At 40.0% G+C, this 23687-nt stretch overlaps 1 protein-coding gene across 2 annotated transcripts in view; it reads right to left on the bottom strand.

The window, feature by feature from the left end:
• CRY1 (cryptochrome circadian regulator 1) overlaps window positions 1-23687 on the bottom strand; it is a 510254-nt gene that overhangs the window by 453822 nt on the left and 32745 nt on the right. For both annotated transcript variants that reach the window (XM_074941214.1, XM_074941205.1), the window contains exons 2-9: window positions 21843-21951; window positions 19218-19360; window positions 17369-17553; window positions 14669-14757; window positions 14104-14244; window positions 13703-14014; window positions 1034-1185; window positions 726-928 (exon numbers count right to left, since the gene is read on the bottom strand). In XM_074941214.1, coding sequence (XP_074797315.1) covers window positions 726-928; window positions 1034-1185; window positions 13703-14014; window positions 14104-14244; window positions 14669-14757; window positions 17369-17553; window positions 19218-19360; window positions 21843-21951 — 1334 coding nt within the window. The remainder of the gene's footprint in view (window positions 1-725; window positions 929-1033; window positions 1186-13702; window positions 14015-14103; window positions 14245-14668; window positions 14758-17368; window positions 17554-19217; window positions 19361-21842; window positions 21952-23687) is intronic.

Genomic DNA, 23687 nt, shown 5'->3' with positions numbered 1-23687 from the left:
CTTCATCAGTGGGGAGAATTATTTTTTTCCCCTCTACTGTAAATTGGAATATCTTTCCAAGTAATTTTAGGTTATAATTATTTTACTTATCAAAAAGTCAGTATTTTTGCAAGAAACGTTAATTGCATATGTTAAATATAGTGCATTTTAGTGTAAAAGATATCACAAGTTACTTCATATCTATGCATATACCCCACATCCCTGGAATACAGCCATTATTTGGACAGGCAGGTGTCAACAAATGCACATGTTGCACAACAGTGGGAGAAGTGGACTTTTTTAAATAGATGGAAGAATGTAAACAAAGGGTTAAAATTAATTTCTCAAGATAAACTACCATGTTTGTGAATAGCAGATTGTATAGTTAAGGTTGCAAGACCTTTTCCACTGTAACTTTTTCTTGCAGTAATTTTATCTGGTAGTAAAATTAATCTATACAAGTCTATTTTGATGCCCTGGAGATGACATGATCTTAAAGAAACTTCAGGACAAACTCCGTAGGCAGGTGCAGACCAGATGAATTGCAAAGGGCTGGGAAGAGGTGAGTGAGAGGGAAAAGACAAGTGTTAGAAGGGTCCACTGCTCTTATAATCCCCCTTTGTTGGTTAACTAGGCTACCCCGACACTGGGTTCATATCTGGCCCCCATAGCTACAGAATGGGTTGTCACAACTTGAAGGGGAGACAAAACCTCAATTAAATATATGAAATAGACTACAGTCATACCCAAGCCTCTGTATCGTGAAAGCTGCTGGTAGATTTGTTTCATCCTCTCAATATTCAGGCGGCTTGCCTCTGCATGATTTACCATTGGTTTAGGATAATGAACTCCTATTACACATTTTGCAGCCTTCTGGATGCTCTCTGGGGCATTCCAAGGATCGTATATGTATTTTGCAGGGAAACCTCTAAGTATAGGCAAATAACGTCTTTAAAGAAAAAAAGTATAGTTTAAAACACATAGCTGTTTAAAACTCAGGCAACTTCAAAGATGGCTTTATAATATTTATGGGGTGGATTGTACATGAGATTACCTGATGTAGTCCCCATTAGGATCAGTTCTTCTGCCAAAACCCACAGGACAGTAGCAGTGAAAAAACTGCTGAAAAAACGAACTACAGGAAAGCCACATCCAGCTTCCAGCATTTACACTCCAATCTGCATCAAGCAGCAATTCTTCGAACACCTTAAGAAATAACAGTATCAAGTTATTCTAAATGTGTTAAATTTTTCCACAAACATTCCTAAGCATTGCTCAGCTATCAAGATGTCAGAAAAGACAGCATTTCAACATTTAAGAGCATAGTACTGACATTTGCCCAGATTTGGTAACATCCAAAGAGTGCTCAATAAATATTTATACAAGTACTTCTTTATAGTCCGTTCAAGTGGGATAGTGGAAAAGAGGTATATCTGGCTTCTACAGCACAGAAGTTGGACATATTTTGTACAAATGCATTTTGCAGATGGGAAACAAACACAGAGCAGTGAAATAACTCACTCAAAGTCACCTAAGTGGGCCAGTGGCAGAGCTAGGAATAGAACCTAGGTCTCCTGAATCCCTGTGCTGTGCTCTATCCACTAGACCACACTGTCTCTGGTTAGGGGTGGAATTTTCTTACCCAGTTAGCTCCGTACGTTCTCTACTAGAAAGCTACATAACTTTCCCACTAGAAAGCATTAGGAAATTAATCTTCCAAAAAGCTACAAAAATTGTTTCAATTAACTTAACAGTTAACTTAATAATTAGAGAGACAGGTGGGTGAGGTAATATCTTTTATTGGATCACTTCTCTTAGTGAAAGAGTGAAGCTCTTGGGCTTACACAGAGCTCTTCTTCAGGTCTGGGAAAGGTACTCAGTGTCACAGCTAAATACAAGGTGGAACAGACTGTTATACATGTTGCAAGAGACCATTCAAGGTGAAATAGACAGTTAACATTTAATAATTACTTATTCTAAAAAATTCTAGAACTTAACAGCTTTGACATATGAAGGTTACTTACTTACTTGTAACTTGAGTTCTTAGAGATCGACACTGCGTAATTACATTCTCGTGACTCATGCCGACCAGTGCTGTATGGTAGAACCTTCTATTAGCAGTGCCCATTAGGCATCCATGCTCCCCTGCCCTCCCTGTCCAGCACTTGAGCACGTTCTGAGGGTGAGAGTTTAAAGGGGGCATAGGAACATTGCCCCCTCAGTTCCTTCCACTGCTAGAGCAGAAAACCCAAGATATTTTAATCTGGACTCTGCAGGAGTGGGGAAGGTGGTCGGGGAGCATGAATATGCAGAGTCCATCTTGAAGAACTCCAGTTACAAATAACCTTCATTTCTTCTTCGAGCATCCTCAGCATATCCCCACTCTTGGGATAGTCTTGCAAGCAGTACAGCAAATTGAACAGAGGGATGAAGAGTTCTAACTAAACAAGGATTGGAGTACCACTCTACCAAACTGGGTGTGCAACCAGGATGCCGTATCCAATGCATAATGCTCTGTGCAAATGTGAAACAACCTCCATGTAGCAGCTTTGATTATCTCAATTAGGGCAATATGTTTATAAAAAGCCACAGATGTAGCTACTGTTCTAGTAGAATGAGCTCTGGACAGACAAGGAGTAGGGAAAGAAGTTCTTCTGTAACATTCTTAAATGCACTAACCTATCTAGACAGGGGGACTGAGAGAAATGACTTTACCTTTAGAGTTACCAGCATATGAAATAAATAACTTGGAAGAAGACTTAACTCTTTGTTCTATCTAAGTAATATGAGAGTACTCTCTTGGTATCTAAAGAATGTAATCTAAATTCTCCCCTTTAGATGAATGAGGCTTTGGGAAAGAATAGATTAATGGTCTGATTTACATGAAACTCAAACAACTTTAGGAAGAAATTTAGGGTCTGGTCTAAGAACCACTATGTCCTTATAAAAAGTGCATAAGGGGGAGGAGGTCCACACCAGTGCATGTAGTTCACAAATTCTTCTTGAGAAGTAATTGCTATCATAAACACGATCTTCGCAGATAAGTGAAACAAAGAGCAGCTAACTATAAGCTCAAGTTAGACAAGAGAGGAGTCCAAACTAAATTCAGATTCCATGGCATGACAGGGTCCTGCACTGGGGGGATACAAGTTCAGTAGCCCTTTATCAAACTTTTTGAAAGGGCTACTGAACTTGTATCCCCCCAGTGCAGGACCCTGTCATGCCATGGAATTTGAATTTAGTTATATATATATTTCCATTAATGTGAGTATGGTATACAGCTAGATGAACCTTAATGGAGGGCAGAGACAACCCCACTCTTTTTAAGCATAATAGATATTCTACAATAAGTTGTACTGGAGCTAACACCAGGTCAAACACCTTTCCCAGTTGCCCACAAAAACTAATCTTCTCCACTTGAACTCATAACTTTTTTCTAGTTGATAGTTTTCTGGAATTAATTAAAATTCTTTGCACCTGAACTGAGCACAAGCTTTCTAACTCTGTCAAAGGCCTATCGCCCAAGCTCTCAAATGTAATGACTGAAGATTTGGGTGGACAACCTTCCCCTCCTGCTGGGGTAGTAGGCCCATTGATAATGGGAGCATTTTGTCATTACCTTTGGATAAATGAAGGCATTCAGTGTACCACTATTGTCTTCGCCACTCTGGAGCAATGCTAAGAATCAGGCTAGCTGAATCTTGCCTTACCCTTTTTATCACTGGAGAATGAGGGGAAATGGGGGAAATGCATACACTGAACCCTCCTTCCCAATCTAGGAGGAATACATATGTCAATGACAGGCTGTCCGAGCCCAGTTTTGAACGGAAATAGGGACATTTCCTATTGAATCTGGTTGCAAATATCTCTCTGTCTGGAAATCTCCAAAGGCTGAAAATATCCTGAATTACCATATTTTTTAAGAGACCTTTTGTTTGTCTGCAAAGAATCTCTGCTCAACTGATCTTCAGTCATACTGTGTTCACTTACTTCACACAGGACAATTGAGTATATATTGTGCTGGATACACCAATCCCAAAGTTTTACTGCCTCTTTGCAAGTTAAGATGATAAAGTTCCTCCTTGTTTGTTTACATATGTTGCTGACACATGGTCCATGGCCACTTGAACTACTGCATTTTGCAGCTGCGAGACAGATGCTCTGAAATCTAACTGGATTGCCCTCAGTTCCAAAACATTTATGCGTAACAGGGATTCTCTGTCATTCAAAGGGCCTCAAATAAACAGACTGCAAAGATGCACTTCCGCCCTGTCTTTGAAGTATCTATGGTGGTTATTACTAAAGAAGAAGAAAGGCTGAACAAAAATGCCTTTGAGGGCATTCTGAGGTTCCAGACACCACCTTAGCAAAAGACAAGTATTCCTTGGAACAGTGAGTAATTTTTGCATGCTGTCTGTAATGGGTCTGAAATTCCTTTGTAGCCAGCACTGAAGAGGTCTCATTCTGAGCTCGGCATACAGAGTCAAATATGTTGTGGATGCCATCAGACCCAACAGAGTTAACAAATAAACTACCATACTCTTCCTTTTATGGAGTCGGGAATCACATCAATGAATGGAATCTTTTGTGATGGTGTGAGAAAAGACTTTTCTTTGTTTACGAGAAGACTTAGTGTTCTAAATAAAAACACAAGTAATCCAAATGGCTTTCTGTAATTCTTCTTTGGATGGAGCCTTCAGAAGCCAACTGTCTAAATACACGAAAATGAAAATTTCTTCTCTCTTCAAATATGCTGCTACCAGACCCGTGCATTTGGTGGACTCTGGGTGTGGTTGGTAGGCCAAAAAGATAGGAGCCTATACTAGAAATGGTTTTATGAAAAAGTGTCCCTGAGATAAAGAGTACCAAACCAATCTAGAGCAGACAAGGAGGGAATAATCAACCCCCTAATTACCATTCTCAGTTGAAACTTCCTGATAAACCTGTTTAAAGCTCTCAGGTTTAGATTTGGTCTGTCACCTCCATTCTTTTTTGGATTAGAAATACCCAGAGTAGAATCCCTTGTTCTTGGAACCTAATGGAACTTCTTCTATAGCCCCAGATTGCAACAGACCTTCCTTGTGCTTCCATCCTTAAGTTCTTATGGGAAGGGTCCCTGAAGAGGGAGAGGGGTGGGGGAGTTGCATGGAAGAAGAAATTTGAATTGGATGGTATAATCTTATTTTACTGTATCTAAAACTCATCTGTCCAAGGTGATATTTGTCCATGGACTGTAGAAATGAGAGAGACTGTTTCTTAAAATATGGGTGGTATTTACTGAAATTGGTTTGATGCCCTTGTTCATCACATCAAACCCATGGTCTGACATAAGGCAAGGAAAATGTAGTTAAGAAGTTCTTTGTCCTCATTCATGGCTTGCAGGATTTCTTTCTCCCCTGAATTTGAGAGGCTGTGTGGTGTTGTTGATAATAAGGATGTCTCCTAACGGTATAATAATAAATAACAACAACAACAACAACGAGGAAGAAGATAGAAAGTATTGTCTCTCAAATTTGAACTTAGTTGCAGATGTCTTTCTACAATAAGGGAGGTAATAACCCCATAGATCTCGCAGTGGAGTGTGTCCATTTTCTCCAGCACTTCAACAGTTTTTTAACTGAACAGCCTGTCTCCTTCAAAAGGTAAATCCTTAATTTTTGTCTGTTTCCATAGGCAAAGATGAGGATCATGCACATCTGTGGAGTGCTACTGCTGATGCCTTAGCTCTTGAAGCAGTGTCAGAAACATCAAACAATGCCCTCAGGGCATGTTTTGCCACATTCTGGCTCTTCTTAATGAGAGCTGCTGTTAAGCTTCTCTGATCCTCAGAGGTTCTTGGTTAACATTGAGATCTTCTCCCAGAAGTGAAAATAATACTGGGATATTACTGCTTGATGATTGGACACATGCATGTTTAAAGAAGCTGGTAAAAATAATTTTCTCCTTAGAGAGTCCAACTTTTTCCCCTCTTTGTCATAAGGAGTTGAAGTCGTCAAATGTAGAAGACCTGATTTGGAGCTCCGAACTGTTACTGCTACCACTAGAGAATTAGGCACATGAAAATAGGAGAACCCTTCAGTGGGACCTGACATAATTTATCTGCCTTTTTTTAAGCTGATTGACATGCATTGTGCAGGAGGTCAGACTAGATGATCATAATGGTCCCTTCTGACCTAAATATCTATGAAGATGGATTGGACCAGAGACCAAAATGGACAATGAGACCATACTCTTTACAGTAGAGCCCAAAATGTCAAAAAATGGATGCGTGGTTTCTTTCAAAGCTGCTGATGGTCATTTTAAACTTGATGCCACCCTATCCACTAGCTTATGAAATTAAATCACATCCTCAGGAGACAATGCTGCAATTACACTCACATTTTCGTCAGGAGATGAGCCACTGTCCAGGCTCCATATCTTATTGTTGAAATTTCTGTAGAGGAGATGTTTTCTGATGCTCTTCATCAAATAGTGTCTCCTGTAGCAAGGATGGGTGTCAAACATACAGCTAAGGGTAGCCTAGAATTCCTCCTTACCTGTAAGGGGTTAAGAAGCTCAAATAACCTGGTTGGCACCTAACCAAAAGGACCAATGGGCAAAGAAGATACTTTCAAATCTTGGGGGGCGGGGCAGAAGGGTTTTTTTTGTGTGTTCCATCTTGGGAAGCAGAGAAGCATCAGGTCAGAAAACTCCTTCTCCTATAAACCATCCTAAAAGTCTCCGATATTATAAAAATTGTAAGTAAAACCCAGGCAAGGCATGTTAGATTATCTTCTGTTCTGCTTGTGAATTTTTCCTTTGCTGGAAGGAGGTTTATTCCTGTTTTTTTGTAACTTTGAAACTAAATCTAGAGGAAGTTCTGCTGTGTTTTTGAATCTTTTGTTATCCTGTAAAGTTATTTTCCATCCTGATTTTACAGAGATGATTTTTACCTTTTTTAAAAATAAAATCCTTCTTTTAAGAACCTGACTGATTTCTCTATTGTCCGAAGACCCAAGGGTTTGTGTCTGTGATCACTTTGTAACCAATTGGTTAGGATATTATTCTCAAGCCTCCCCAGAAAAGGGGGTGTAAGGGCTTAGGGGGATATTTTGGGGGAATAGGAACTCCAAGTGGTCCTTTCCCTGATTCTTTGTTAAATCACTTGGTGGTGGCAGTGTACCCTCCAAGGGCAAAGAATTTGTGCCTTGGGGAAGTTTTAACCTAAGCTGGTAGAAGTAAGCTTAGTGGGTCTTTCATGCGGGTCCCCTAGAGTTCAGAGTGGGGAGGGAACCCTGACATGGGGGCAGCGTGGTGGGACCATTTTGAACCAAACGCACAGTAGGATTTTAAAAGGACATTTCCCCCCCCCCCCTTTTGGCTGCTTGGAAAGCAGGGAGGTTTTTTTAAGGATTTTTTTTTTTAAGCTGGGAGCACCTGGAGTTTTTTTTCCTCTGCCTGAGGGCAGGGTAGTTAACCTCCTGCAGGGGAATTCACAAGTGTTTTTTTTTTCTTTCTAGCTCTCGGGTTAGGCTACAGAAAGGCTAGGATGATTGACAGTGATGTCCAAAAGAAATCAGAATTAGCCAGATTGGAAGCTGATGAGAGACGGATGGAGGCAGAAAAAGCTGCCCATGAGAGAGCTATCGAGGCCCAGCAGCATGCTCAGGAGGAGAGGGAAAGAGAGAGGAAGCATGAACTGGAGTTAGAGATGGCAAGGGCTAAGCAAAGTATACCAAACAACCCTAGCAATCCTTCTCCAGGTACCGCTTCCCATCCCAGTAAGTTCCCCACCTACAAGGTAGGCGATGATACAAAGGCCTTCTTAGAAAATTTCAAAAGGGCCTGCCTTGGGCACACCATCTCTGCAGACCAGTACATGGTAGAGCTGAGGCTGCACCTCAGTGGACCCTTATCAGAGGTGGCGGCTGAAATACCTAAGGAACACATGAACAGCTATGAACTTTAAAAAACAGGCCAGAATCAGAATGGGGCTAACATCCGAGCCTGCCCGTCGGTGGTTCAGAGCCCTAAAGTGGAAACCAGACGTGACATTTTCCCCACACACCTACCACACTGTAAAAAATTGGGATGCCTGGATATCAGGAGCAAGCGTTAAATCTCTGGAAGATCTGTCTTTCCTAATACAAATGGAGCAGTTCTTAGAGGGTGTTCATGAGGAAATAGAAAGGTACATCCTAGATGGGAAGCCCAAAACAGTAATCGAGGCAGGGGAGATTAGAACGAAATGGGTGGAGGTGGCGAAAAAGAAAAAAATAGTAGCAGATATCAGATATTGGAGCGGATATCAGAAGGGGCAACCTGTGACAACACCCTATCGCCAAGGGCAGCCCAAGGCCCCACCTAAATTCCAAGGAAAAACCCAAACACCTTATTGTCACCCAACACCAGTCTCCAGCAACCCACCTTGCCACAGTGACCAGTCAGCTGGGCGATGTTTTAAATGTAATGAGCTGGGGCATGTGAAGGCCGACTGCCCCAAGAACCCCAACAGACTGCAGTTCATTACACCAGAGTCACACCAAAGGTCCTCAGGCCCAGATGCCTTCCAGGTTCCCTCAGAGCAAAGGGAAACTGAGTGTGGACGGGAAGAAGGTTATCGCGTGGAGGGACACTGGAGCACAAGTGTCGGCTATCCATCAATCCTTAGTGGACCCCAACTTAATCAACCCAGAGGTCCAAGTGACGATTCAACCCTTCAAGTCAAATGCTTTTGACTTGCCTACAGCCAAGTTGCCTGTCCAGTAGAAGGGCGGTCAGGAATGTGGACTTTTGCAGTCTATGATGATTATCCCATTCCCATGCTGCTGGGGGAAGACTTGGACAACCATGTGAAGCTAGCTAAGAGGGTGGGAATGGTCACCCGCAGCCAGGCTAAGCGAGCTGTCACACCTAGCTCTGTTCCTGAACCTTCAACAAGGGCCCAGTCTGTGTTACCAGAGACCCAGACTGAGGTGATGGAACTGGAGCCCCTGCCAACGACAGCAACAGCCGTAGTGGATCCAGTCCCAGAGACCCTGCCAAAGCCAGTCCCAGAACCGGAACTGGCAAAGCAACCAGCATTGAGTCCAGCAATTGCAACCCTGTCTACACCTCCAACATCAGAGGGCACCACCGAGCCCGCACTGGCAGCAGCAGCTAAACCTACGAAAAAGGCTCAGCCAGAGCCTGAAACACAACATAGTGCACCAGCGGAGAGTGGTTCACAGTCAGTCAACGGAAACAGCCCCATCACCTGCATCGCTTCCAGAGAGACCGAGACCAAGCCCAAGTCCACAATCCAGTGAGGAACTGATATCTCCAGCACCAAGGGAATAGTTCCAGGCTGAACAGGAAGCAGATGAAAGCCTCCAGGGAGCTTGCCAGCGGCACGGAGCAACCCACCACCTCTCAGCTCTTCTAATCGATCCCGGTTTGTTGTAGAAAGAGGACTTTTATACAAAAGTCTGGTGGGCACCAGGAAGACTGGCATCCTCAGAGACAGTTAGTAGTTTCAACTAAGTACCGGGTAAAGCTCTTGAGCTTAGCCCATGATCATCCTAGTGGCCATGCTGGAGTGAACAGAACCAAAGACCATTTGGGGAGGTCCTTCCACTGGGAGGGAATGGGCAAGGATCTTTCTACCTATGTCCAGTCTTGTGAGGTGTGCCAAAGAGTGGGAAAACCCCAAGACCAGGTTAAAGCCACTCTCCAGCCACACCCCATCATTGAAGTCCCATTTCAGTGAGTAGCTGTGGATATTCTGGGTCCTTTCCCAAAAAAGACACCCAGAGGAAAGCAGTACATACTGACTTTCATGGATTTTGCCACCTCATGGTCAGAAGCAGTAGCTCTGAGCAATGCCAGGGCTTAAAGTGTGTGCCAGGCACTAACAGACATTTTTGCCAGGGTAGGTTGGCCCTCAGACATCCTTACAGATTCGGGAACTAATTTCCTGGCAGGAATCATGAAAAGCCTTTGGGAAGCTCATGGGGTGAACCACTTGGTTGCCACCCCTTACCATCATCAAACAAATGGCCTGGTGGAGAAGTTTAATGGAACGTTGGGGCCATGATATGTAAATTCGTAAATGAGCACTCCAACGAATGGGACCTAGTGTTGTAGCAGGTGCTCTTTGCCTACAGGGCTGTACCACATCCCAGTTTAAGGTTTTCACTTGTGTATGGCCGCGAGGTTAAGGGGCCATTACAGTTGGTGAAGCAGCAATGGGAGGGGTTTATGCCTTCTCCAGGAACTAACATTCTGGACTTTTTAATATGAGAGACTTTTAGGGTGGTTTATAAGAGAAGGAGTTTTCTGACCTGATGCTTCTCTGCTTCCCAAGATGGAACACACAAAAAAACCCTTCTGCCCCACCCCCCAAGATTTGAAAGTATCTTCTTTCCCCATTGGTCCTTTTGGTCAGGTGCCAACCAGGTTATTCGAGCTTCTTAACCCCTTACAGGTAAGGAGGAATTCTAGGCTACCCTTAGCTGAATAGTTATGACAATGGGGAACACTCTCTAGGTGTCAGATCCAGAACCCTTGGTTCTGGTGAAAGATGTACCAGGACTGAAGATTCATGCTTCATAAAGTGACAGTGGTAAGCTTGGGTTGACCAATATGGCTAAGGATTCCAAGGCCAATCCTGCTGGTCACTCCAATCCTTCATTACATCTCTTGTTCAGAATATAAGGTGCCAAGAAGAGAAATTCTGATCTGAAAATGATCAGATCCTAGGCATGTTCATGGGATCTGGCTCTACATCTGTGGATCCAATACTGAAGCAACAAATGAAGTGACCGTGGTAGGGATCTGGGTCATGTAAAGTGATGACAAATCCTTTCTTAACAATCCAGTTGGGGGTCTTAGTTTGTGGAACAGATATTGGAGATTCTTTGCATTTAGTGTCCCATCTCAGTCTCTTATCAGAAGAGCCATGAGAAACAGTCGGAAACTAGTTCCACAGAATAATGCATTAATTTTTTGAGTCGGATTGGAGGGCTTAGAAATGGTCAAATCCACCAATCCGGAACTGGAGCTCAGTGCCAGGACCAATCCCTTCGTTGTTCCGACTTTCTTGAATTCACATGTACTCAGAGCCGATTCAGGCCTCCCATCCTTATTTTCTGATCCTTTAGAGTTCTTGGATCCCAGAAGTTTGACAGACAAGGCCACTAGTAATAAAAGGGTCTGAAGTCTCTTTTGTCTTTCTTTGCCAGCCCAAGATGTGAATGTGCTATAGATGGGTAATGGCTCCACCCCAAACATTTTAAAAACACTGAACCTGCAGGACAGATACTGGGAAGACCTGTGCGCAAAACGTGCACTCCTTGAGCCTGTTTTTCTTCATACTGGGATCAACCGTACTGAAAAATAAAGCTTTTTCTTAAATCCACAATCTAATCTAAATCTAACCTAATTTATAGGTTGCAGTAAAAACTAACTAGAGACTACTAACTATAGAATTATGAACTAACAGCATTACACTAAGATACAGGCAATAAGTATCAGTGGATCATGAGATCTGTTGGTTCACATTCTTTTACTGCTGCAGCTGGAAGGAAATGAGGTGCCAACAATGCCACAACCTCTTTAAACTCTCACCCTCAGAACATACTTGAGCACTAGATGAGGTGTACGGGGGAGCGTGGGTACCTAATGGGCACTTCTACTAGAAGGTTCTACCGTCCTGCTGCACCACTCCCAAGACAGGGACTATGTAGTCGTAGAGGACACTCAAAGAAGAATTTCAAATTTCCAGTGCTTTCTATAGAGAGAGCTGATCTGGTCAATCCTAACTTGCATAAAACAAGCTCTCCTGCTTAGAAGCATCATTAAGATTGTTGTATGAAAGAGAGAGAATCTTATTCCTTGAAGGAAAATACTAAATAGTGAAAAGGTTTTCTAAAGCTGCTTTGAAAGTTCCTTTTCAATACATATATTCTTATTTAGCACACATTTAAAAAGTATTCAGCAAGTAGTTACTTTTCCTTTAAAACTTACCTAATCTCAAGATGTTCTATATAACAAAAACAAACCATCTAATTCCCTTCCCAGGACAATACTAAACCACAAATATTAACGTGACCCATGACTAGAATTAACATGTTCTGCTAGAAATCAGAAATAAAATAGTAAAGTTTAATACACAGCAAAAAAGTGTGTGGTGGAGGGGAGGGGTTAATTAGGTATTTTCTTGCTAAACTTGTATTTAATACTTCATTCCAAATTAGAACACTTCAGAAAGCTAAAAAGTAGAATTTAATCAGTATCAGTTAACAAGAGCTATTTAAAGATATTAAAAAAACCTATAAAAAAAAACTTGAATACCTGCAATTATGCCTTTTTATTAAAACAATTAAGTTATGTATTTTCTGAAAAATATTTAGTTGCAAGACTTTTAAGCATTTTTAAATTGAAGTGGCCACCAATCTAACAAGTTTCGAGATATAAGGTGGGTGAGGTAATATCTTTTATTGCACCAACTTCTGCTGGTGAGAGACAAAACGTAAGTACACAACTGCTCCACTAGATGCTCCCCTTCAAGCATACTTGCTAAGATTGTATAACATACTACCTAGAATTACCAGGAGAGATTCACTCTCACCAGCACAGGGAGGTATAATTTATATATTTTTATACTATACAAATGTTCCTCTGTACGTTGGGTTATTTACTCCAAGGGTAGACCAAGTAATATCTGTAATATGTACAATCAAATGCACAAAGCTGTATGTTATAGGCATACAGATATATAATTTATATGTGTATAAATTGCATAAGACAAGCTGCCTTAGGATTTTTCGTGCAATTACTTGCATAACCAAGAGTTCTGTTTACATGTGAAACAGGAAGATGGAAGTGAGCACAACTCAATAGTTAAAAAAATAATTAAAAGAAATATTATAAGTGAGCTTACAACACAGCCAGCAAATGTATTAATCTTCAAGTTTCAAACAGTAAAAACTTTGTTTATAACTGTAGTTAGTTAAAAAAAAAAAGTGACCATATTTAGCGATGCTTTTGTTTGTGTTTCAGATAACAACACACAAGGACTGAACAAAGAATGGTGCAAATAATAGCAATGAGACGCACACAACTTTGTACTTTGAATGGCCATGTCTCCAGTTTTAGGAAGATTTGGTACTAGTTAGTTGTACTAATTGTGATCACTCACAAATCATGTTGTCCAACATGTATGGGTCTGATATGGCCAGATGCTGAGTGTCCTCAACACTTACTTTCCCGCCCCCCCCCCAATTCCCATTTTGTTTTCTCTACTAACCTGAAAAGAAAAGGTTGGTGGTTTCTTTTTTGGAAGGGGGGGGGGGGGGCGGGGTGGAACGCATGTTTGGGAAAGAATTTCTATTAGCTGATGAATAAGCTGTATTTATTCTTATCATAGAAATGTACGACTGAAAGGGACCTCAAGAAGTCATCTACTCAATTCCCCCATATTCTATTTAAATTTTTAAAAAACCCATAGATTTAATAAATGCTGGCCTCAATTTTCAAACTGGGTTACCTAAAGCTAAGCACCAAAGGCCATTTCTAGACATCTACAAAAGGGCACGCTCTGCATCTGAAAGTTAGGCCTCAACACTCTTATCAGAACTACATGGTTTGAATGTTTTGACCACAATTTAAGCTTTAAAACCTATGTTGATGCATTTACCAATGGATATCTTTTGTATATAATTCTTATTATCTACATCAGAAATTCATTAATGAAAAATTGTACCTTCATTCCTTCTTCCCAACTAATCCACAGGTCACCTCGAGTCAAGAAGCATGCCACAGCATGTCTGGCTAAATGGTGAATCCAACCTTCCTGACGGAGCTGTGTCATAATTGCATCAATCCAAGGAAATCCTGTCCTGCCTTCTGCCCACTTGGCCAAAGCCTCAGGATTCCTATCCCATGGAATCTGAACACAGATGGGATTTCCCTCCATTTTATCAAAGCGTGGATTATTAGTAGCTGCTGTGTAGAAAAACTCACGCCACAAGAGCTGGCCATATAGGGAGAGGGGAGGGGAGCTGTTCTTCTTTACCTGAAAGACATCACAAAAAGAAAACATATTTTATTAGAGTTTTTTTCACTATATATAAACATGATTATCTGACCAAGTTGTGTTCGTACCTTTTTGTATAGGTCCGTTAACTTGAAATAAAAAAGGCGACAGGACAAACAGCCAAACCGCAGATAGGGACTAAGCCCTGTGGGACTTGCAAGAAGGGAATTTGCATTCATTCGTGGTCTTTCAAAGTTTGCTACCCAAGCCTTAGAAAAAGAAAAACAAATTGGTAGACTATAGATTAGATGATTCACAGGCAGAGAAGAAGATTATAAAGTTGAATATACAACTGAAATGTAACTAATGATTAAGAAGTTATCTTTATAGTCACTTTTTGTGACTGACGGTATCTCCACTGGAAAAGGCATTCATATATTTTTCAAAATTACATGAGATGTTATCAAATTTTCTTTTAGTTGAATTTTTTCACAAGTTGAAAGTCTAAATTTTCGTTGACTTTTAAAAATCATTACAAAAAATAAAATAGCTATTCAATCTGTATCAGGATACTGGTCTTTGGTTGAAGTTTCTTGGAAATTCTGCTCTCCCCCCCCATACTTATTTGTAATAGTAATTAACCATGGTTTTCAAGATGCCAATTTTTGCTTACAGCAATGATCTGCAACATACCTTTCGTTCCAAGTGCCTTTCCAGTCGTGTGAGAGCTTCCGTTTCTCCACCTGGCCACACTGCTGAAGGCAAACCATCGGTATCAAAACCTGATGAGTGAATTAAAAGAAGAAAAACAACATTTTTTAATACTATAGCACAAAGAAACAGTAGTTATCCCTATTCTTGGAGAATAACCATATCATGGTTTGAGAACATCACTGGATAGCAGAATACAGCTTTTAAAACAATGTTTGGTAGGACTTGTCACTTTGGCAAACTACTTTAAAACACCATTTACCTGCAACCAATTTAAATATGATTTTTATGCTCTATTATAAAAGGCAAAGGTGGACAGATCTTACTTCAATTCTTTTTTAAGTTTCCCTCAGCATGGACAATTTAAAAACAAAAAAAAAACCTATTTCCATTTTTGTTTACAGTTTCATTGTTGAGTTTTCAGCTCTGTAACGTTTGGGATGCAACAACTACAGAGATTTTTATTTTTTAAAAAGAGACAACCTTTTCCATTAGAATTTGAAAAATGCATAACAAAAAACAAAGGACAGCCAAAATGTTCACAGCTTGTTTTGAAAAATTTTAAATTTGGAACAAAAATTTAGAGAGACAAGTCTTTATATTCTCCAAGTCTACTGAAGGTAATCTTCCGCAAGGGATATTTAGGTTAGCTGTTCGATATTAGGAAAAACGTTCCAACTATAAAGATAGTTAAGCACTGGAATAGGCTTCCCAGGGAGGTTGTGGAATCCTTGTCATTGGAGGTTTTTAAGAACAGATTTACTTGGTCCTGCCTCAGCACAGGGGGCTGGGCTAGATGGACTTTTGAGGGCCCTTCCAACCCTATATTTCTATGATTCTATTCTACTGAAAAACTGAGTGCCTAGGAGCAGAGCAGAGAACCAGGGACTAAGTCAGTAACCAATGAGAAGGGTATGCTGCATAACACAGGGATTCAGCAATCAGTGCAGTAGTGTCACTGAAGTAGATACTTAAAAGTTTTGTTAGATTGGGTCTTAAAACTGCAATTTTTGAAAGGGACGAGGTCAACTTGAAAATTTGTCTGACAATTCTGTACCTGCTATAGTGACAACTTACAGTATTCTTGAGTGTAACAAGAAGCTAGTAATTTCTCCCCCCCAAGTTTGAAAAGACATTTGTTGGAGGAGCAGAAACATCCTTATAAAATATTTTTAAATTATTTGTAAGGATCCGGACATATTTAAAAGGTGTTCCAGGAGAAACTGATGGTGAATGTCAAAAAGTTCAGTTTGTCAGTATCTCTTTGATTCACCATGCTATGATTAGTCTGACATGTTTTCATATGTGCACTTGTGTTTGCGAGATTAAAACAATAACTACACAGATCATTACTGTAAACAGTATTATGTAAAAAGTGATGTGCAAAGTTGTTACTAAGTGTTGAATTATATGCTAAACTGATCAAATACATATTTTACTTTTTGTTCTATTAAACCAAGTTGTGTTATTTGAATTGAACTGGACTAGACAGAGCAGTGGAGGTCTGACAAGATTTTTCCAGACACCTGTGGTGACAGCCTGAAGGCAAAGTAAGAGTCATATTTGCTTGTGTTTAATGGAAGTGACTGAAGACTAAATACACTAGAAACAGAATGAGGATAAAGGAGTCTTTTTATTATTTTACTTTCTTTACTTTATCATAATGTCTTTGTGGCTTTGCAGAAATAGGTTTTTAGCACTGGTTTGTATGAACACAGGGTGCTATCCTGGAGCACAAAGATACGGAAGGTGTTCAATGCAAATAAGCAGGAGTGTTGTAAGAAAGACACGAGAAGTAATTCTTCTGCTCTACTCTGTGCTGATTAGGCCTCAACTGGAGTATTGTGTCCAGTTCTGGGCACCACATTTCAGAAAAGATGTGGACAAACTGGAGAAAGTCCAGAGAAGAGCAACAAAAATTATTAAAGGTCTAGAAAACATGATCTATGAGAGAAGATTGAAAAAATTGGGTTTGTTTAGACTGGAAAAGAGAAGACTGAGAGGGGACATGATAACAGTTTTCAAGTACATAAAAGGTTGTTACAAGGAGGAGGGAGAAAAATTGTTCTTCTTAACCTCTGAGGATAGGACAAGAAACAATGGGCTTAAATTGCAGCATGGGAGATTTAGGTTGGACATTAGGAAAAACTTCCTAACTGTCAGGGTGGTTAAGCACTGGAATAAATTGCCTAGGGAGGTTGTGGAATCTCCATTATTGGGGGTTTTTAAGAGCAGGTTAGACAAACACCTGTCAGGAATGGTCTAGATAATACTTAGTCCTGCCATGAGTGCAGGGGACTGGATTAGATGACCTCTCAAGGTCCCTTCCAGTCCTATGATTCTAAGATTATTAGCTAACTACAATGTTTTCAAACAAGTGTGCTCTGAAGTGTGGTCTGATATTATGGGAAGATGGTTATGCTGCAGGAAGCCAAAAAATATAGGGTTTGACCTATCCATCTAGCCTCATACAAAAAAAAGTCTTGGAGTCACTTGTTTAGGCTTTCCACCTTTGTTGTGGGTTGATCTGATGGCAGCAGTTTTAGTTTAATTATGAAGCTTAAGCATAAAAGTCACCTGGCACCCGAACAAGATTGAAATAAGCATGTAGAACATTTTTTAAGTAATATTTAAAATGTGTCTAACATAGTGCAGTGAATGAATATAAGTCTTATAACGTACCTAGCTCTTCTAGTGACGGAACACCATATTTCTCATCATGGTCATCAGAAACTGGCGAAGTGCACTTTTCCATTACTTCTGCAGTGATGGTTTCCACTGGCATCTCCAGTGGTTCCATTCTACTGATTAAAGTCTGAAATCTTTTATAGGTAAGAGGTGGCTGTCCTCCATTTAATTCTATAATCCTGTGTTCAAAAAACAAATGCCTTCATTTCATACAAGTGCATATTACAAATTTATATACATATGCACACACAGGAAATCTGTTCTTACCTGCAGTTTGAAATCTGTTTTTTATATTTTTATATATATATATATATATATACACACATACATACATATACACACACACACACACACACACAAAACCAGACAGTTTAAACCTTAATTATACAACTCCAATCCCACTACGGAGACAGAAGAACTTAATTGCATAAACAAAGTGACTATTATTCTTGCTTTCTGGGTTGAAAACAAACTTCTCAGCAGTACACAAATAATGAATAAAAATGTTTAAGGTAAACAAATATATACACATGCTCAAACAGATTAGAAACAGCAGTAAAAATAAAGTTACTGCAAAGACGAAGACATACATACAAGCCACCAATTAAATGCTTTACAACTGCAATTTGGAAGAAAATATTACTGTGGTATTCCGATGGAATAATATGGTAACTTTACTTCGGCAAAAAATGAAGATCTAATGCTTTTTATGGCAGCCACTGTACATGCATTCACACCCCCCACCCCGCTTCTATACTCCACTTTTTCCTCAAGAATAATTTGCTTCAGATATACCTAAAACTCCAGAGAACACTGAAGCAGAACTTAAACAAATCCTAATATTGTGGCATAGATTGGTTAAACCATGTTGTGCAGAGGGAGCAGCATTTTTTGTTTGTTTATTTTTTTTTTACTACTTCATTAATTTGTCGTCCCCCCCCACCCCCCAACTACTGATGAAAGGTCAACCCCTGGGTTCCAAACAGTGAAAGAAAAATACTACTGGAACTACTGGAGAGATTTGAAATAAATGACTTCTAAATTAGCTATAACAGTATAAAACTGGAAACATAGCTAATAAATTTATCAAAATCTCACTGGGACCAATACTTTACATTTTGTGGATTATGTATGTATAATAGGGATCTAGTACTAATCCATTAAATACAGTGGTCTGTAGAAAAATATAAACAAGACATCGTGCCAGGCAAGATGGTGATTTCAAGCAATCCCCAATAACCTTTAGATACATAAATGAAAGAAAGGGAGTGTTTGAAAAATATTTGATTCAGAACTAGCTCACTAGAAACAGTTAAGGACTTTAAACTTCTTGACATATTTGCATACTGAAGACTGTAATAATTGAAGCAAGGGTACTGATCTTGACCTTTAGTATTCTTAGCAGGTTCTTTATCACCCCGATGGTATGGAATGATAGAAAACTGTTAAAAATCGGTATATACTGCACTATATACAAAAACTAAAATTTAAACACGATAAATCCTATTTAAAGTGAATTATAGGCATTAATGCACCATATCCCCACAAAAAGTAGGCGGCCATTTTTATAGACCGATTATGGCATATTTTATTAAAGGACTGATATTTTGGCTTCCTTGACCCATTTTGGAGTTCAAAAGTCTACTTAGTATTGAAATAAGATGTCATTATTTCACTGGGGGGGTGGGGGGGGTGGAGAGAAGGAAGAGGAATGAAACCTGACTAAGCATACAGAAAAGAAGACTGCAAACTGTGCATTGCGGTTTCTGTGCAAAACAATGACTGAATGCTGCATAAAAACCACACATTAGTACTTTGTAAACTTAAGACAGTGGTAACTTACTTGTCTAAGTCATATAATGTATGTGAAATTCGTACAATGACCTCCACTCCGGCTTCGCTAGCCAGCTTCTTAATTGCTGCATCCCTCTCCTTCCCAAATGGCTCAGAATCATATTCAATAGAAAGTTTTGCAATGTTCCATTCCTGAAATTTAGGAAAAAAGAAGTGTTGGTTAGAAACAACAGGTGCCGGGGAATGGAGGGAAAGAGACTCTTATTCCGTCACACCTAATTAGATAATAATCCAGTCTTGCACATCAGCAAAAGTCAAAAACCTTAAGAGCAGCAGTAGCAAAGATAAACTAAAAGTCAGGCCTCCCTCTCGCCATTATTCAACACTTTCTCCCACCAGAGAATAAATGCTGCCCTTTAAGCATTCCTGTCAGTTAACTGCATGGGAAGATAAATTCCCAGACAGAATTAATTCAAAAAACAATCAAAGTGACTTTTAAAAAATTACCTCAAAGAAAGAGAAAACCAAGATGCAGTTTTATAGCCCCACAGCCTGAATCACCTGACATGGGCCAGCCACAGTTGTTTTATTGTGTAACAGACATACTTTTGGTGGACTCCCAGGGTATCCCACAATCCCACAGGCCTACTTTCTTTGTCCTCTGGACAGTCAAGTTTGGTGGACAGTTAAGTTTTCCCACACTGCACCACAAACATTTTGGGAGGGTGCTAGGAAGTCTGGGATATGGGTGGTTGGACGCGAGCCCACATGATGCAATGTAGAGACTGGACCCGGGGTTCAACAATTCCTAACCTGGGGTTACAAATGACTGTAGAGGCTCAAGCCCTAGGTTAACAAACCCAGGGTCTGCTAACTCGAGTTCTATTAAGCCTGGGTTTACATTGCAGCGCAGACATACTCTTAAGAGTCTTTCTGAGAGGCCTCTACAGTTTTCCTCTAGAGCGTGTTTGTGCTGAACTGGCAGGGGCACTTTAGTTGATTGGAGACCAGTGTATGGCGGGACGAAGGGTGGAAGGGAATGTTCTATCATGAGGAGTCTCCGTTTAATTTTCCAGTTCTTCCTAACTCTGAATTGAAGTGCTAAGCAGAAGCTTCATTTTTAAGGGATCTGTTTTCCCCCCGAGGCAATGGATGACAGTGGGAATGCCCACTGCTCACCAGGAGGGCCTCCTGGCAAGTGGGGAAGCGTTTGAAACCCAGTTAACCAGAAATACTCTCCCGCTGAGGTAAAAACCTTCCCAGAGGGAGAATATAATAAAAAAAGATAAAATGGACCTCATATAAACCAACTACTAGCTACCTTACACTAACTAAACTAACTAGGATAAGAAACATCTATAAGGCAAGCTCAAAGTGGACACTGCTGAAACTCCATCTCAGGCCAAGGTGGGTGAAAAAACACGATAGAAAATCTCCTACCGAAGGCACACGTGCAGCTGAAGTGGAACATCCATAAGGATAATACTCAAAGGAGGAGAACAAGCTCTTGAGCTTCACAGAGCTCTTCCTCAGGTCTGGAGAAGTTAACCAGAGAGTATGTCTACTCTGCAATTTAACATCCGCAGCTGGCCAGTGTCAGCTGACAGGGTCTCAGACCCTGGACTGCAGCTCGAGCCCGAACAGCTACACCACAATTAAACAGCATCATAGCCTAAACCCAAGTCAGCTGACGTGGGCCAGCCATGGGCGTTTAATTGCAGCGTAGACATACCCAGATGTCCAAGCGACATACAAGGTAGGACAGATTGTTAAGCATAAGGGATTCACACACAATTCCTGGCAGGTCTGAATTGTTTAGTAATAAAAGCCTCCCCACACAAAAACTTTAAATGTCCTCAATACAAGTCCTTTTAGAGTCTAGGTATCTAACTTTATCAAAATAAGTCAAGCAGCATGTAGCAGAATTAGCTTGACAGCTAGCAATTATAGCTTGATTCTATACAATTAGAAAAGTTATGATCCCCCAATTTCCAAGTTTAAGAGGAACAGTTTGAAACATGGGATTCTTTTTCCCCCCCTCAAAAAGATTCCAGACTCAATAAGATGAGACAGTGAGACACAATGGATAATACAGGGGGTAGGAGTAGCCCTCCCAGCCTACCCTGAACCCACCAAAAACCAACCAAAGGATTTAACCTCTACACAGGAATCTCATTAGATATTAGGAATGACTATAACATTTCTGTCCATGAACCTTGAACAATTTTCCCAGAATAAAAACTTCCTCTCTACTTCAGGGGGAACTGTCAAACCAGGAGGAAAGTTAGCAACAGCATAAAATTTCTATATACTTTGCAGGCTATTATGAGCTATATTTTATTTTACACAAAAAAGAGCAAAGTCAAAATAATTTCAATCAATTAATGGGAACATCAGTCAACAATGAAGCTGCTAAGCAAAAAAACCACACGTCTTTTAATCCTTCTTTCTCAGAATAGGCACCCAACCAAAACTTTCTAACCTTAAAAAGTAGTGAGGGATTCAAAGGTATTTAGATAAGCACTGATTTAAGTTAAAGGGCAACAGGAAGTGAGTCTTCCCAGACAAAACTAGTTTGATGATTGAAAGCTAAAACTTCTGAGTGGAGGTGAAAAAGTGAATGAAAAGAAAAGTGAAGCACTTGAATTAAAACACACCTCTGCCTAGAGCTTACCTTAAAGAGCCTGGGAAACACATCTGCTGGCTGTCCACGAATCACAAACAAACGAGAATTTAGTTTTCGTAGATTGGCATCAAGATCTTCAAGACACTGAAGCAGAAACCTGTAGAGAAGAAAGACCTTATTACAAAGCAACATTTACCTTCCTGAAATAATTCAAAACAAACAAACATTTTCAGTTAGGAAAGGGGGAATAGAAGTGGATAGTCAAATAGAAACTGCCAAGCTTCCAGGATTTTACAGAAGACCTGCGTTCATACATGCATATGCTTGTCAAGATTCAAATTATACATACTTATTCTGACTGCAGTTGTTTATATTCACATGTATTGTTCTATACTGAATTGAAAAAAATGTATCATACATTTTAACTTCGGAATGTACCAAAATGAATGTTAGTTATAATTTGGAGTGCAGTTATTCAATAATGGAGGGGCAGCAGGGGAGTGAAGAACAGGAGTCAGTCAGTTGGAAGGAGAATAAAAACTTTGTGTAGTAAGGCCTCATACAATACAGTAACCTAAAATGTGACTGAGTACTAGGGTAGCTAAAGTCACACTAGATGATCATAACAGTCCCCTTTTAACTTAAAAATCTATAAAAATAGGACTTCTATGTACTAATTAAGATTTGTGGCTAAATTTCATTGTCTTAGCTACCCATTCAGTAGGATTATTTAAACAGGGCAAATAAAATAGCCAAACCATGAACCCTATAAACCAACCAAAAATGGTCTCTAGTATGGCTAGTCTACAAGTTTTCCCAAATGGAGAGATTATTTTAGCAAGTCTTTCCAAGTCCATAAAAAACTTAAATGTGAAATTCATTACAAGTACAATTAGTTACTATGAATTAGCAGTTAATCTATGCAAATTAGGATATAACTGTTTTTACATATTTAACAAGGAGTATGGAGGATTAGTTAATGTTTATAAACTACTTTGTGAAATGCTATGCAAGTCTGAAGTATTCAAATGTTGCAAGCATCACTACTTCCGCACCCACCGAACACACACACAAAAAACTTCCCATGGACAAGATGTAGCAAGAATAATGCATCATCATAGGTTGGGAAGAAAATACTTTGGTGTGTAAGATATACACTAACACAGTAAGCTCCTTTTAGCTGCACTAAAAAGGAACTCAGTCATCACCCCTCCTCCCCCCAAATTGTACAAAAAAGAAAATTTAAGGAAGATGTTTAAATTAACTGTCAGCTGAAGTTAATCAACAGAAACAGACCCTGATGTCTATGACATCATAAAACAATGACCACAATTTAGCTAAACACTTGCAGAATCATTGATAAATAGCTTTAAAACTAACAATATAGTTTTTTGCCTGCTGCTAGCCTCCCTACACATAGAAATTCTATTGCTAATTCTGGTACGTGATATGATTCAATAAATGCAGAGTGATGGGTATTCCTTCCCATCAAACAAGCACACTGGCAACAGATAATTTCTAATTCCCATATTTCATCTCTGCCAGCATCTCTCTGCTCCTAGCATGAGGATTTTCAGTGCTGTAATTTGTTTTGCATTAGTGCCAACAGTAACTATTTTTAAGGGGAGGACGACTAATTTTTTGACCAAAGGACAAGTGTCAATAGCAATCAAGCCTGTTCACAGAAAAGAACCGATAATCAAGAAATTCTGTTTTTTGTGGTCCTCTTGCCATCAGTGTCAAGTGATGGGTTCCAAGTAGCTGTCCCAAGCAGAATGAATACAAAGAAGGAAAAACAAAGGTTTCAGCTTTACTGACCTATCTAGGTACAGCTTCCCAGTTTCTCCATTAAGACGTGGAAGAACTAGACCCCAGCTAAACACTAAAATAGAT

Source organism: Natator depressus, chromosome 1, assembly GCF_965152275.1.
Source record: "Natator depressus isolate rNatDep1 chromosome 1, rNatDep2.hap1, whole genome shotgun sequence".
Classification (NCBI taxonomy): domain Eukaryota; kingdom Metazoa; phylum Chordata; order Testudines; family Cheloniidae; genus Natator; species Natator depressus.
This window is presented reverse-complemented; position numbering and strand designations above follow the sequence as displayed.